Source organism: Chlorocebus sabaeus, chromosome 7 (assembly GCF_047675955.1).
Source record: "Chlorocebus sabaeus isolate Y175 chromosome 7, mChlSab1.0.hap1, whole genome shotgun sequence".
In the NCBI taxonomy this organism is placed as follows: Eukaryota; Metazoa; Chordata; class Mammalia; order Primates; family Cercopithecidae; genus Chlorocebus; species Chlorocebus sabaeus.
The window spans coordinates 126,823,353-126,839,927 of record NC_132910.1 but is presented as its reverse complement, the minus strand read 5'-3'; the positions used below and the strand labels follow the sequence as shown (position 1 = coordinate 126,839,927).

At 38.1% G+C, this 16,575-nt stretch overlaps 1 protein-coding gene across 1 annotated transcript; it reads left to right on the top strand.

Annotated features, from left to right (window-relative positions):
• Positions 1 to 1,924: 1,924 nt before the first annotated feature.
• Positions 1,925 to 15,667, top strand: SPATA4 (spermatogenesis associated 4). The gene is made up of 6 exons (XM_008000316.3): positions 1,925 to 2,165; positions 4,001 to 4,130; positions 4,622 to 4,740; positions 4,851 to 5,071; positions 11,670 to 11,786; positions 15,354 to 15,667. The coding sequence occupies exons 1-6, from the start codon at positions 1,948 to 1,950 to the stop codon at positions 15,464 to 15,466; spliced, it is 918 nt and encodes a 305-aa protein (XP_007998507.1). The 5' UTR covers positions 1,925 to 1,947; the 3' UTR covers positions 15,467 to 15,667.
• The last annotated feature ends 908 nt before the right edge of the window (positions 15,668 to 16,575 follow it).

Below are 16,575 nucleotides of genomic sequence, written 5' to 3'. Positions count from 1 at the left end.
AGGACAACTCAAGCAGGGAGGGGACTCCCAGGTCATAGGTAGAAAAGAGACAAAGGATTGCATTCTGTTGAGTTTCTGATTGGCCTTTCCAGAGGAGGCAATCAGGTATGCATTTAGCTCAGTGAGCAGAGGGGTGACTGAAGAGGAGGCAGGTTTGCCCTAAGTGGTTCCCACTTTGACTTTTCCCTTTAGTGATTTGGAGTTGGGGGGGATCCCAAGATTTAACTTCCTTTCACAATAGAAATGGCTATTCAAAGCTTTCATCTTAATTAGCTTAAAATACCACCTTCTAAGATCAAATTAATGGTTATCTCTTTTGAGACGACTTCTTACACTCTCCCAGGCCAAAGGATTTGCTTCCTTTCTGGTGCTAACATATGTTTACCATGGCAGAGCTTTTCAGGGTATGCAATCTTTTCACTGATATTTCTATGTCTGTATCTCTTATAAATGATCTGCTGCACAGAACTGTCCAATCAAAATTCCTGTAGTGATGGAAAGTGCCGTGTCTGTGCTATCCAACATGGCAGCCACTCGCCACATATGGCTATCGAGCAGGTGAAACGTAGCCAGTGGAACTGAATTTATTTCAATTTAAGTTTAAATAGCCACATGTGGCTAGTGGCTACCACATTGGATAGCAAAGATCTAGCACATACCCCAGGATAGTTCCTCAAAAAAAGTTTATAGAATGAATGAATCATTCATTAAAACATTTTTAGGCTAACAGAAAACACTTAATACAGCTTCAGTTTGGGTTTTCTTTTTTAATCATATACAGAACACATTGGTTTACTTTATTAATAGGCATGCATATGAATAAACATTAAAAATATTACATAATATCATTATCAAGATCTATCCCATATTTTACCACGTGTATGTATCCACAGGGCCTCATTTTGTCACCTGGCTCTCTGCAGCCTCAAGTTCCTCAGTTCAAGTGATCCTCCCACCTCAGCATCTGGAGTACTTGAGACTACAGGTGTGCACCACCACATTCAGCTATTTTTTTTTTTTTTTTTTTTTTTAAGCAAAAGTCTCTCCACCTTGTATTGCCCAGGGTGGTCTTGAACTCCTGAACTCAAACGATCCTCCCGCCTCCGCCACCCAAAGTGCTGGGATTATAGGCATGAGCCACTGTGCCCTGCCAAGCAAAAAAATAAAAAAATAAAAAAATTTGGCTATAAAAATTTTTAATGGATTTTAATAATTATGCTTACATATTTATAATTGCCTGTGCCAACTTTGCAGTTGTTTTGTGTTCAGATAGATCCCGAGTGACTAGATGAGTGCCTGGCACGCAATATGGACTCAATACACATCCGTTGAACTAATGAAGGAATTATGCCTACTAGGACATTTTAATTAAGTGTGAAAATCTAACCTACACATCGTTTTCAAATATTACTGTTGACAAATACTTAATGCAATAATGAAGGAAATAGTTATGCTAAATTTTGTGGACATTCATTTCCATTTTAAAGATTTTTTTCCCCCATCTCTTCCAATTCCCAAACAAAAACTATCTTGGCCTCTGGAGTGTTGTCACACCACTCCTCTAACTAGAGGACTGAAAATAGGCCTTTGGCTGGGCAGAAACCAACAATATTTAAAATATAAAACTTATGAACAATGACAGAAGAAAAAAAAAAAAACTAAATAGGTTAACAGTGAGGCCAATTAAATCTGAGACTGAAAGTTCTGCCTAAGGTTTACACTCCCCAGATCGCGGCCAAACCACTGGGCCCACAGCTTTGCATCCCTCAGCACCCGGCTCCGCGCTCCAAAGTCGGAGTAAAGCGGCAGCGCGGGCGGCTGCTGCAGCGCTTGCGCAGGCGCTGATGTCCCGACCCGTAAGACTCCGCCGCGCCCCACGAGGCCGCCCCGCCAGCTCTAAGGCCCCGCCCCGCCTTCTGCTGTTGCCGTAGCAACCCAGAAAGCGCCATGGCTGCCGCCGGCCGGCGAAAAGGGTATTTGACACTGACGGCGGCAGCCCTAGCCAAGTCACCGTCACTTTCGCCACAGCTAGCAGCTCCCATCCGAGGGAGGCCTAAGAAGTGTCTGGTCTATCCGCATGCCCCGAAGAACTCCCACCTGTCTCGTTCCGTTCTGCGTTGGCTTCAGGGTCTGGATCTCACCTTCTTCCCCAGGAACATCAACAGGTGCTTGAGTAAGCCAGGCCTAGGCCTCCTCGGTGGGCGCCCCGCCTGCTTTCCGCCGCCTGCCAGGCCTCAGATTGCCTACCCTGGCCTGGCTTATGTTTCAAATCAAGACCCCTCACCCACGCATACATACGAAAATACTATTAGGGAGCAAGGCTTTAACAAAATATCAAGAAACATTTTGTTTGCTCAATCAAGCAATCATTAAATTGTAGACAATATAGAATGCTTTGGTGACTACAAAAAATACTAAAATAGTCAAAGCTTTTTCTTTAGTGACATTGGGCATTAATACTGGTAAGGATGGCCAGGCACAGTTCCTCATGACTGTAATCCCAGCACTTTGGGAGTCGAGGGAGGCGGATCACCTGAGGTCAGGAGTTCAATAACAGCCTGGCCAACATGCTGAAACCCGATCTCTACTAACAATACAAAAATTAGCCCGGCGTGGTGGTGGGTGCCTGTAATCCCAGCTACTGGGGGGACTGCAGGCAGGAGAGTTCTTGAACCCGGGAGGCAGAGGTTGCAGTGAGCTGAGATTACGCCGCTGCACTCCAGCCTCGGTGGCAGGGTAAGACTCTGTCTCAAAAAAAAAAAATATATATATATATATATATATATATGTATATATATACACAAATATACATATATATATACACACACACACACACTGGTAAGGATCAGTTTACCCTCTGTCAGAGATGGCATCTAGTTTGAGAGTTATCAACAAGTTTTTAAAGTTGCTGCTTAATTGTAGGCACTTTGTATGTAACTGGCAATTAATATTTGCTCTGGGAATCAAAACTAAAATCTATAAAAATTAAGGCAATGAATCTTTTGCAGAACTCTGGTTTAGTCTCTCCTTATCAGAGAGGCATAGGTTCCAACATCGACAGTGGATGCCTGGAACTGTGGATACTACAGAACCCTCTGTCGGAACACATTTCTGTGTATGTCTTCCATCCACAAATTTAATGCCTTTTAAAAAATCTTAACTAAGCACTTATCACGCACTGTGGCTGAAAGTTTTTCAGTTTGAGGTGTGATGGTGAAACTATCAAGAATTTCTTTTTCTTCATATTTCAGGGATATAAGATTCATTCTTACCATTCTAACCATTCTTACAACTTTCTATTAAGTCAAGAACTTTCATCTTTTCACCTAAAGGAAGAATTTTATGGTTTCTCTGTGGCATATCTGAATCACCAGCATCACTACTCTTGCACTTTGGGGTCATTATGAAACAAAATTAGAGTGACTTGCACACGAGCACATCACACTGTACTGATCTGATAACTAAAAGGTGACTGATGTCTACAACGTGGAGACTCTGGACAAAGCGAGGAGTCACATTCTAGGCAACACAGAGCAGGCAGGGAGATTTCATCACACTCCCAGAACAGAGCACAATTTAAAAGTTACAAATTATTTCTTGAATTTTCCGTTTAATATTTTCCGACTGTGGTTGACCCCAGGTAACTGAAACTGCAGAAAGCAAAACTGCAGATAAGCGGGGGACTAGTTTACTAATTTGTCTTCAGTATTTCTTACAAAGATGCCTCTGAAACTTTAAAGTGCGTATGAATCACCTGGGAATCTTGTTGAAATGCGGATTCAATACAAATTAACAGGTTGGGTTCATCAAAAGAACACCAAAGCCTTTGAAATGTACATAATCTTAGCGAAATTCCACAGTAGGTTCTCCTTAGAGCAACGATCCAACAACACTCACTTAACAAGATACTTTTAGTATGGAATATTAGGCTAGTGTTAATTATAATACAAACTGCATAATTAACTACACTTTATTTCATTTCCTAATTGCCATGGATCAGAGATTTTTCAAATGGCTTCCTAATTGCAGAAATATTCAGTATATATTACCCCTGGGAACTTGAGTTATCATCCTTTGAAAATGGGACCTCTTTAAAAGTCAAGTTGGATAACTGGGCACAGTTGGAGAAGGTATGTTAGCAATCATTTACACTTTTAACTGTTAAGATGTTTGTTGTAAAGTGTGCCATCCTCGGAGCTTGCAGTGAGCTGAGATCCGGCCACTGCACTCCAGCCTGGGCCACAGAGCGAGACTCCGTCTCAAAAAAAAAAAAAATAATAAAAATAAAAAATAAAGTGTGCCCTCCTAATTTCCTGGATCTCTACAGGTGTGTGTGTGACTGTGTGATACTGAGTTGGCAGCTTGTTCCTGTGTATCACAAAGTTTATTAAATTCCAACTGTTTATGTTATGAGTCACCATGAAACTGAGCATAATGATTTCCATTAGCATGATAAATACTGATTGGTTTCCCTGCTGAATATTATCTTTTAATAACTAACGCATTAAACACAAAAAATGACTTGATAGGTAAATAAAAGGATGATTAAAGTGAATTCATGGTACTTGGAGATTTTTATAGAATTTCTTATGATAAAAACATTTTCTTTCTACTATTAAAGTTCCTGGCAAGAAAAAAATTTAAATTACCTAAAGAACTAATCCATGGAACAATTCATTGTAAAGCTGGAGTGCCTGAAATATTGATAGAAGAGGTTTACACTTTATTAACACATCGAGAGTAAGTTCTTTGTAATTTCCTAGTGATACAATTTAACGTGAAACTTTTGATAATATAAATCTCATTACTACAATGTTGCTTGTCAACAGTATTTTATTTTTTATTTCCAGAATTAAAAGTATCCAGGATGACTCTGTGAATTTCACGGACTATAGTTACCAGAGGCATTTACCCCTGGTTTCCAGGTCTACAGCTTCAAAGTCTATTAAAGATAACATTAGGTTATCCGAATTACTAAGCAATCCCAACATGCTCAGCAACGAACTGAAAGCAGAGTTCCTCATCCTTTTACATATGTTGCAAAGAAAATTAGGCAGAAAATTGAATCCAGGTAAGTTTTCCTTGGAAACAGCTGAGTTCTTCCAACTCTGTCAGGCTATTCTTGAGCACAGATGAAAGAAATGTCTGCACTGGCCCATTTTGCCATCTTCTGTAACTGGTTTAAAGGGAAATGACTTCTTTAATGCTAGCAGTGAAATGATGTATTAGCATGGGAGTGGTTTCTAAATCAATTTTTTTTGACGAAGGTATAGGTTAACATAGTATACAGACACTTCTTTTAGAAAATTGTATATGTTTATGAAAGATTCATGTAAACTTTCACAAGAAATAAGTTCACATATCAAGTAACTAAGGAGTTTAAAAGTTAAGCAGGACACTCATCCCTTGGGAAAAGCCTGGATTCCCATGATTCACTGTGGATGCTGTCTACAGTGTGGACAATGTTATCCTTTCCATAGTAGGCTTGTTCGGATGTAGATGGTAGAGCAGATTGGAACTATCATGGCAACTTTCCAGAGATACCACTGAAATCATTCTCTAAGTACCCAAACACAGCATTTGCCATCTGCATTGCCAGAGTCACTGGCAGGCGGCAGAGTAACTGAACTTTCGCTCTATATGTGTTTGTTTGTTTTTCTAGCAGTTACTCAGGATACCACTCATGTATTGAAATCTGATTTTACTTGATTCCAGACATCTATAGAGACCACATCATTTCTGTGGCACCCAAACATTCAGGAAAAGAGGCAGATGTAGGTCATTAGGATTTCTCTCACCTGTGAACTTTTTCTGACGAAAACCATTTTCTCTCTGGTTTCTAGCAAGAGAGGAAAGCACCAATTTTAACATGTACTAAAATTGTGAGATGGATATTTTGGGTTTGGTCCTTCCTTACTCTGTCCATTCTTCCATGTCTTATATTTTGTTTTCTCTTCCTTCATTTTTCTCATCTCTGACTTTACTCATGAATTCGTGAGTAAAGAAATAATTCAGGTTATTAATGAGGAGAATTTTTCTTGAAACATTTTGCATGTTTTTAAACATTAACACTTCGCTGTGATATTTATCACACATGCAAGTACATAATGTATATGTACAATTTAAAGAAGATGACTAGCGATGAAAACACATTTGTATATCCCTACGTAGGTTAAAAAAATAGAACGTTACTAATGCCTTTACCTTCCCCTTCATGTCCTTGGACTGCATTCTCCACATTCCCTTCCAAGGGTAACTACCATCCTGCTGCCTTTGTTTGTAATTTCCTTGATTTAAAAATCTAGGCCGGGCGCAGAGGCTCACGCCTGTAATCCCAGCACTTCAGGAGGCTAAGGCAGGCGGATCATGAGGTCAAAAATTTGCAACCAGCCAGACCAACATGGTGAAATCCGGTCTCTAATAAAAATACAAAAATTAGCTGGGTGTGGTGGCGGGCGCCTATAATCCCAGTTACTGGGGAGGCTGAGGCAGGATAATGGCTTGAACCCAGGAGGCAGAGGTTGCAGTGAGCCGGGAATGTGCCATTGCACTCCAGGCTGGGCGACAGAGCGGGACCCCATCTCAAAAACAAAAGCAAAAAACAAAGAAAACACCAAACTATACTTACTATTTATATATTATTCTTTATTTCATTTACCTATACATAATATTTACGTTATTTTTTATTTCATTCATATATATTTTTAAGTTTAGTTGATTTATTTTATTTTATTTATTTATTTATTTATTTTTAAAATTTATTTATTATTATTAAACTTTAAGTTGTAGGGTACATGTGCACAACGTGCAGGTTTGCTACATATGTATACTTGTGCCATGTTGGTGTGCTGCACCCATCAACTCGTCATTTACATCTGGTATAACTCCCAATGCAATCCCTTCCCCCTCCCCTCTCCCCATGATAGGCCCCGGTGTGTGATGTTCCCCTTCCCGAGTCCAAGTGATCTCATTGTTCAGTTCCCGCCTATGAGTGAGAACATGCGGTGTTTGGTTTTCTGTTCTTGTGATAGTTTGCTAAGAATGATGGTTTCCAGCTGCATCCATGTCCCTACAAAGGACACAAACTCATCCTTTTTTATGGCTGCATAGTATTCCATGGTGTATATGTGCCACATTTTCTTAATCCAATCTGTCACTGATGGACGTTTGGGTTGATTCCAAGTCTTTGCTATTGTGAATAGTGCTGCAATAAACATACATGTGCATGTGTCTTTATAGCAGCATAATTTATAATCCTTTGGGTATATACCCAGTAATGGGATGGCTGGGTCATATGGTACATCTAGTTCTAGATCCTTGAGGAATCACCATACTGTTTTCCATAATGGTTGAACCAGTTTACAATCCCACCAACAGTGTAAAAGTGTTCCTATTTCTCCACATCCTCTCCAGCACCTGTTGTTTCCTGACTTTTTAATGATGGCCATTCTAACTGGTGTGAGATGGTATCTCATTGTGGTTTTGATTTGCATTTCTCTGATGGCCAGTGATGATGAGCATTTTTTCATGTGTCTGTTGGCTGTATGAATGTCTTCTTTTGAGAAATGTCTGTTCATATCCTTTGCCCACTTTTTGATGGGGCTGTTTGTTTTTTTCTTGTAAATTTGTTTGAGTTCTTTGTAGGTTCTGGATATTAGCCCTTTGTCAGATGAGTAGATTGCAAAAATTTTCTCCCATTCTGTAGGTTGCCTGTTCACTCTGATGGTAGTTTCTTTTGCTGTGCAGAAGCTCTTTAGTTTAATGAGATCCCATTTGTCAATTTTGGCTTTTGCTGCTGTTGCTTTTGGTGTTTTAGACATGAAGTCTTTGCCCATGCCTATGTCCTGAATGGTACTACCTAGGTTTTCCTCTAGGATTTTTATGGTATTAGGTCTAACATTTAAGTCTCTAATCCATCTTGAATTAATTTTCGTATAAGGAGTAAGGAAAGGATCCAGTTTCAGCTTTCTACTTCTGGCTAGCCAATTTTCCCAGCACCATTTATTAAATAGGGAATCCTTTCCCCATTTCTTGTTTCTCTCAGGTTTGTCAAAGATCAGATGGCTGTAGATGTGTGGTATTATTTCTGAGGACTCTGTTCTGTTCCATTGGTCTATATCTCTGTTTTGGTACCAGTACCATGCTGTTTTGGTTACTGTAGCCTTGTAGTATAGTTTGAAGTCAGGTAGCGTGATGCCTCCAGCTTTGTTCTAGCTTTATTCCAATCAATAGAAAAAGAGGGAATCCTCCCTAACTCATTTTATGAGGCCAACATCATCCTGATACCAAAGCCTGGCAGAGACACAACAAAAAAAGAGAATTTTAGACCAATATCCCTGATGAACATCGATGCAAAAATCCTCAATAAAATACTGGCAAACCGGATTCAGCAACACATCAAAAAGCTTATCCACCATGATCAAGTGGGCTTCATCCCTGGGATGCAAGGCTGGTTCAACATTCGCAAATCAATAAACATAATCCAGCATATAAACAGAACCAAAGACAAGAACAACATCATTATCTCAATAGATGCAGAAAAGGCTTTTGACAAAATTCAACAGCCCTTCATGCTAAAAATGCTCAATAAATTTGGTATTGATGGAACGTACCTCAAAGTAATAAGAGCTATTTATGACAAACCCACAGCCAATATCATACTGAATGGGCAAAAACTGGAAAAATTCCCTTTGAAAACTGGCACAAGACAGGGATGCCCTCTCTCACCACTCCTATTCAACATAGTGTTGGAAGTTCTGGCTAGGGCAATCAGGCAAGAGAAAGAAATCAAGGGGATTCAGTTAGGAAAAGAAGAAGTCAAATTGTCCCTGTTTGCAGATGACATGATTGTATATTTAGAAAACCCCATTGTCTCAGCCCAAAATCTCCTTAAGCTGATAAGCAGCTTCAGCAAAGTCTCAGGATACAAAATTAATGTGCAAAAATCACAAGCATTCTTATACACCAGTAACAGACAAACAGAGAGCCAAATCAGGAATGAACTTCCATTCACAATTGCTTCAAAGAGAATAAAATACCTAGGAATCCAACTTACAAGGGATGTAAAGGACTTCTTCAAGGAGAACTACAAACCACTGCTCAGTGAAATAAAAGAGGACACAAACAAATGGAAGAACATACCATGCTCATGGATAGGAAGAATCAATATCGTGAAAATGGCCATACTGCCCAAGGTAATTTATAGATTCAATGCCATCCCCATCAAGCTACCAATGAGCTTCTTCACAGAATTGGAAAAAACTGCTTTAAAGTTCATATGGAACCAAAAAAGAGCCCGCATCTCCAAGACAATCCTAAGTCAAAAGTTTAGTTGATTTTATGATACCCTGTAGTAGGCAGAATAAGCCGCCCTGTTATCCATGTCCTAATCCCTGAAACCTGTGAATATGATACATTACATGACAAAAGAGACTTTGCAGATGTAATTAAAGTTATGGACCCCAAGATAGGGTGTGTATGCTGGCTTATTCAGGCGGACCTGATCTAATCACATAAACCCTTAGAAGCAGAGATCTTTCTTCAACTGGAATCAGACACATGTAGCAGAAGGAGAAGTAGGAGATCTGGAGTGTGATAGGGTCTCAATCTGCTATTGCTGCAAGAGACAACATGGAAAGCATGAGAGGGTATGTGGTGCAGCTTCCAGGAGGAAAGAATTACCTTGGGCTGAGAGCCAGGCAAAAAACAGGGGCCTCAGTCCTGCAAACATAAGAAACTGCATTCTGCCAACGAGCTGAGTGAGCCTAGGAGAAGATTCATCCCTAGAACTTCCAGAAAGGAATGCAGCCCTGCCAATACCTTGCTTTCAGCCTCTGAGACTCTAAAGAGAGGACCCAGACTTCTGTACCGTGAGATAAAAAGGGCTGTTTTAAGTTATGATATTTGTGGTAATTTGTTATGGCAGGAATGAAAATTGAATGCAAACTCCGTAGTTAACACTGTTCCCATAATGAGATTATAAATATATCCTCATATGTTTAAATTGATTAAAGTGAAACCTTTTAAGGTTTAAACCTTTTAAAGTTTAAATTGATTAAGGTGAAAACTTGTAAGCTGTTACTTCATCTGCAATCCACATGAAGAAGCGATTGTCTCAGCCCCACGTTTTGAGTAGTCTATCCTTTCCTCACTTATTTGTAATGCCCTCTCCTGTTTCAGTTGGTGTGTATGTACGGGTCTGTTTCTGAGCCTTCTATTCAACTTTGTTTACATGTGTGTCACTTTAGCATCTTGTCTTAATTATTATTGCTTTAGAATTAGTGTTGATACTTTGTAAAGTCTTATAATTTGTTCTTCTATGAAGTGTTGTTTCTATTTCATCCACAGTAAATTTTATTGTTATGAATTTATTAACACTGCCCATTGTTATACGTATTCATATCTAACATACTATTTTGAGTTCTTTTTTTTTTTTCTCTTTTTCTGTTTCTTGTTTTCATCTTACCTTTTCTTTTTTGGACCAAATTTTTTTCCAAAGATTTTTTTCCCACTAATTTTGAACATTTTAAATCTCTACTCTTTTTAGTGCTAATCTATACATTTTAGCATGCATACTTATCTTAGTCTAAAATTAGTATCTTCACTCTCTTCCTGAAACTGCAAGGACCTTAGAACACTATGACACCGATCCCTCCCTGCCACCCCTTTACCTCCTTTCAGTTCTTTTGTTGTCTGGCATTTTAGTTCTGTCCAGTTATATTTTAACACCACAAATCAGACATCACTGACTTTTGTTTAAAAGTCTATCTTTGTAAAAAACTATCCTGTGTCTCTGTTGTCTTTTGAACACATTTGTTCTTTAGCTACAGATCATCTCAACCTTTCCAAATCTTGAACAGTACTCTTTCTCCAGTCTTGATTCCTGAGACTGCTGATTTTAAACGTTTCTCATTTGTGGCCAAAGTAATTAATTCTGATAATTATAGTTCTGGCAATGTTACTGACTAGAGTTGTGTTTAGTGTTGATAGAGTATGACTGGTGAGTAGGAATTAACTTAGCAACTTCTTCAAGCCTCAGTGAAGGAGGAGCTGCGGAGGCAGAGGAGGAAGTGATCTTTAGAAGCACAAAGAAATTGCCCAAGTATTTCAGCTTACAGGATTAGTTTAAAAGAAATATGGGAAACATGGAAATAATTTTAATTCACAATTTTTATCATACAAAATGTTTGCAAAATGAAAGATACTATATGATTTTATCAAATATAAAATTAACCTACGATGATAGAAGTCAGGATAGCACTTTCCTTTTAGAATACTGTCTTGGAAAGACACGAGGGGGCTTTGGGGTACTGGTAATATATCATTTCGTGATCTGGATGATGGTACCCTCGGTGTATTCACTCCACAAATTCATGGGAGTGAATTACACTTATTGTTTCTTTACCTTTTTGTATATACTTTATAATTGAATAGAAACTTACCAAAGACTAACAGGAACATAAACATATTCCCTTTAAAGTAATTATTTTGTGTGTTAAATATATTGTGAGCAATGCAGGGAGGGATTATTAATCTATGTATTCACACTACTCAGGAATATGATAAACAGAAATTTAAATAATTCACTGAATTTTTGAATTATGGCATCTTACTTTGACAATGGCCATTATGACTTTTTAAGAAATAACTTCTGTGTTCATATTTTATAGAATGGTTTGACGTGAAACCAACAGTGGGAGAAGTTACTCTCAATCACCTTCCTGCTCAAGCCTGTGGGCACAGATATAATTCCAAAGTTACAAGAGGAAGAGTTGCCCCTGTTTTACGTAAGTTTTAACTCTTTTCTTCTTAAAATTGATTTTTTTTTTTTTTGCTTGACTTCCTTCAATTAAAGTTTTAAAAAATGGTTAAATAGTTGAAATGTTGGTGTAGGTCAACTTTCAGTCCTACACTGTCAATTACATTGGTATGCCGTTCTTTATGGTAAGTGAAGGGAACATGTGGTCCGCTAAGTCGCTGCCCCCTCCCCAGCCTGCTACAATCAGATCCACTTGAGTTCTGATTTATGCTTAAATAGGTGAGTCCAAAAAACGTCAGGCTCATAGACTTGAAAGCTCAGTTCTTTAGTAGTCAGAAGATGAGTCCATGAGTCCTGAGACAGATATAGATACTTGCATACTAAGAATTCTCAATCAGTTGTATTACGAGAAGTCACTTGATTAAACCCTGTTAATTCAGAAAGCATTTATACGACAGCAAACTCTAGCCCACGGTCCAAATTCAGCCTGTTGTCTATTTTTGTATAGTTCACAAGTTAAAAATAGTTTTTACTTTTTTTTTGGAGATGGAGTCTCACTCTGTCACCCAGGCTGGAGTGCAGTGGTACGATCTCGGCCCATTGCAACTTTCACCTCCTGGGTTCAAACGTTTCTCCTGACTCAGCCTCCTGAGTATCTGGGACTACAATGCACGCTGCCACGCCTGGCTAATTTTTTGTATTTTAGTAGAGATGGGGTTTCACCGTGTTGCCCAGGCTGGTCTCGAACTTCTGAGCTCAGGCAATCCGCCCTCCTCAGCCTCCTAAACTGCTTGGATTTAATGGTTAAAAAAAAAAAAAAAAAAAAAATCAAAAGAATAATAGTAATTCCTGACACATAAAAATGCTATGAAATTCAAGTTCCTGTGCTCATAAATAACAGGGAACAGAGCCACTCCTGCTCAATTTATGCCTTGCTTATGGCTGCTTTGACACTACAACAGTTGGTTTGAGTAGTTGCCAAAGTGACTGTCTAGCCTAGAAAGTTGAGTTGCCAGATTTAGCAAATAAAAACACAGGACAATGCAACAAATACCTTTGAGGACATATTTAGGACATATTTTTACTGCAAATTATTCACTATTTATCTGAAATTCAAATTTAACTAGGTGTCCTATATTTTATCTGGCAAGCCTACCACGAAGCCTAAAATATTTACTCTCCCGCCCTTTACAGAAAATGTGTGTGGACCTCTGCTACAGATTATGTTTCCTGACCTGTTGAGGCATTTCACCGGGGATAAAAGTTCTTTGTTTACATACAGTCTTTGAGAGCCCTGCCAATCTTCCTTTTTTTTTTTTAAACAAAAACAAAAATAAAAAAACAAAAAAAAAATTATGATTTTTCAGAACCTTTAATATGCTAATATGCATTGTAAATACTAAAGAGAAGAGAGGCAGAATGAAGTGTTTTCCAAACTCTATTTGATCACACATCACTATTTGGTTTTGCTTTGTTTAATGGTCTTGTATAACTAGTGTTCCTCATAGCACACTTTTTAATGTCCCAACATCAGGCCAGCCCATCAAAATCCCTTTAACTCTTCATCCACCTGAGGCATAGTAAGCATAATAGAATCCAACGGAAGTGGATAACAATGTTTCAATGGGCCAGGCGCGGTGGCTCACGCCTGTAATCCCAGCACTTTGGGAGGCCAAGGTGGGCGGATCACGAGGTCAGAAGATCGAGAAAATCTTGGCTAACACGGTGAAACCCCGTCTCTACTAAAAATAAAATAAATAAATAAAATATAGCTGGGCGTGGTGGCGGGCACCTGTAGTCCCAGCTATTTGGGAGGCTGAGGCAGGAGAATGTCGTGAACCCGGGAGGCGGAGCTTGCAGTGAGCCGAGATCGCGCCACTGCCCTCCAGCCTGGGTGACAGAGCGAGACTCCGTCTCAAAAAAACAAAACAAAACAAATATTTCAATGAATAAAATGCATCCATAGTTTCACCTTTAGATTCTAGGAATATATCCTGTCCTTCAGCCTGCCTTAACCTTAACCTGGTGACATTTGTGGTGAAAGTTCCAGCAGGGAGGGAGGTGAAGCCACAGTGGTAGGGTGAGCATGGGAGGAGGGGATCAGGAGGTATGGAAAGGAAACTGCAGGTAAGTTTTGTTTTTGTGTTTAACTTGCTTGCCTCATTCCCCTTATGATTGACTGAATTTCACTGGGGCAGGGAAAGAGCAGGGCCACCTGCTTTTGGGACCTGCAGTGAAAGGTAGAAAGTAGTAGTGATGAGTCACAGCACGGCTTCCTTCCTGTGTAAGAAAGAGATGCAAATAGACTAGAGACAGAAATTGATGCCTGCTGATATTTGAATTGCTAAAGAGTATTTCTCATTTTTGTTATCTTTTTTGAAAATCTTCAAGGTTCACATATGAGTTTTTAGAAAAACTACATGCTATCATTACTTCAGATCAGGATTCCAAGTAAAATGCATTTTTGCTTTTACAATTTTAATAATGTATAAGCTGCCATAAATAACTCTTCCCATTTTATTCTCTACTGCTCTTTTTTACGATTCTCTGGATGCTGTTTTATGATTCGCTTTCACCTCAATAGTCTTGCTCTCTTTGGAAAAAGAGATGGTTTTATGGAAGCCTTCACTGGACAAGGTAGATCAGGATGGGAAGGTGAACATACATTTATTTTTTTTACTTGTCTCAATCCAGATATATACTTGGATTCTCTTAATCTAGGCACACAGTAAATTAATCAATGATGTGGATTCAGCTTTGGTAATTATATGGATGAGAACTATTACGTGTTAAATCTTTTTTTCTAAATTTGTTCAAAGGATTTCATTTCAGTTTCTGAAAAGAGGGTAAATAGTTCAGGTCAGTTACCATAGTTCGATAGTTAATGGAAGGAGGAGATGCAAAAACACTAGACTGTAGGAACTTAACTCTATGTTACCATCTAGGATTTCATATAATGACACTGAAATCACAGGCTGTTCATCTGAAAATCTTCTAATTATCAAACAGGGTGGCCAAAATTAATCATAATATAGGTTATTACCTTTGCTTTTTTCTTTTTATAACACTCAAGTTCCTCTACTTGTTTACCTAAATTTAGTATCTAGCAAAATTATGGGCCAATGGAATATAGATGTCTTAGTTGCCACTGGCCCCTCCCATTAGAACTGAGTGACCTAGAGAGTCTGGGTGGCTAGCTGGAATGCCTCAGTGTAATCAGAGCTCCAAAAACTGTATTATGAATCATGCACGTTTGTCAAATCTCAGTATAAAATTGTGCTACTGTTGCCTCAGCTGCTTTCTGAAGCAATATCTAAGAATAGTTGGGTCATATTCAGTATCAGATGCACCAAAATAAACCCTGGAGATTTTTAGGCTGATGACTTTTGGAAGTGGCTGACATTCAGACTTTTTTTTATCCATGAGTACTATAATCCATGATGTAAATATTCTTGTTTACCAGGCATTTAGATTAACTGTGCTCGACCTGTTGCCAATCATTTTGCATATATTTGATATATTAGATATGTTGATGCTTGTATAAATATTTAGTAACCATGAATTGATTTTAATTTTGTTTATTTAAATGCCCCAGCAAATATAGGTAATGGTGGCAATTCACATAGAGAAATACATGTGAAGCAAGCTGGACAACAATCTCGTTACTCTGTTATGAAACCTATCAGAAACATGGAAAAGAAACCTTGAAAAGCACCTGTCAAATGGCTTTGAAGAAATGATGCCATCATCTCTCGCCATAATAAAGAAACAGAATCACCCAGTATTGAATGTATTTCAATAATAAATAGAGTGGTGTCTTTTCCATAATTGTGTTAAAGAACATTTCTTTTCCATTCAATTTGTTTATTAAACTCCTATGCCAGGTACTGTTGAAAATACAAAATTAAATAAATTAATACAGAATGAGCAAAAATAATTTTAAAGGTATGAACATAATTCACCATGATGAATAAGAGTTCTTTCTAATAATTTTGTAGGAATAGTGAATCTACTTCTTAATATGTTTTCCTTATTAGAAATTAAACGTTACTGCTTTGCCTATTATATAGTTACATATCACATTCATTAATTAAATTTTATTCTGAATGATTATTATACTTTGGCCCATAGAACACCTTGATCATCTCTAAGAACAGCCTAAACTTAAACCATTAAAAAGACAGGTGTCCCCTCTTTTGAAAACAAGTTGTGGGGAAAGAAAATCATCCTTTTCTTGGAACTTGGTTCTGGTGTTTAACAATACATTTAGTTCAATTAAAAAGTTCCCACTGGTTGCTGCTATGCCCCATATTTTAACTGAAGGGAAACAAAAGCAGACTGATGTCCTGAAAAACTAATAATCTTTTATATATTCATGGTAATTTTATATTTTATATGTGAAAAATTTTCAACTGGTATTATTTATATTTTGATGCTAGCTCATTAACAGTCTCATTTGACTTCCAAGATGAATATTACTAATGTCAATTTCCAGCTAACCTTACCAGTTTTTCTGCATTTTTGAAAGTTCAGACTGTTTTATTAGCAATTCTACCTCCAGAGACTTCCTTGTTAAATTTTGCATTTTTAGATAGATAATATTTAAGAAGACTAAGAAAGCCCTGATGATACAGGTAACTTACTGGGAATGTGTTCAATATCCAGTTTTATCTGAGGTAAGAGATCTAGGTCAAATGCATCTCTTAACTAGCTATAAGTAATGTGTCTGTTGTCTTGCATTCTCATGGGACAATCTAAAGTACAAAATTATGAGAATAATTTTTAACCTATATAGTTCCTTTGGAAAAGGTTTGAGA

Coding starts and splice junctions, on each gene's coding strand:
- SPATA4 (XM_008000316.3), top strand. CDS start 1,948: ATGGCTGCCGCCGGCCGGCGAAAAGGGTATTTGACACTGACGGCGGCA. Junction 2,166..4,000: donor TTCCCCAGGAACATCAACAG/GTGCTTGAGTAA, acceptor GCCATGGATCAG/AGATTTTTCAAATGGCTTCC. Junction 5,072..11,669: donor AGGCAGAAAATTGAATCCAG/GTAAGTTTTCCT, acceptor CATATTTTATAG/AATGGTTTGACGTGAAACCA.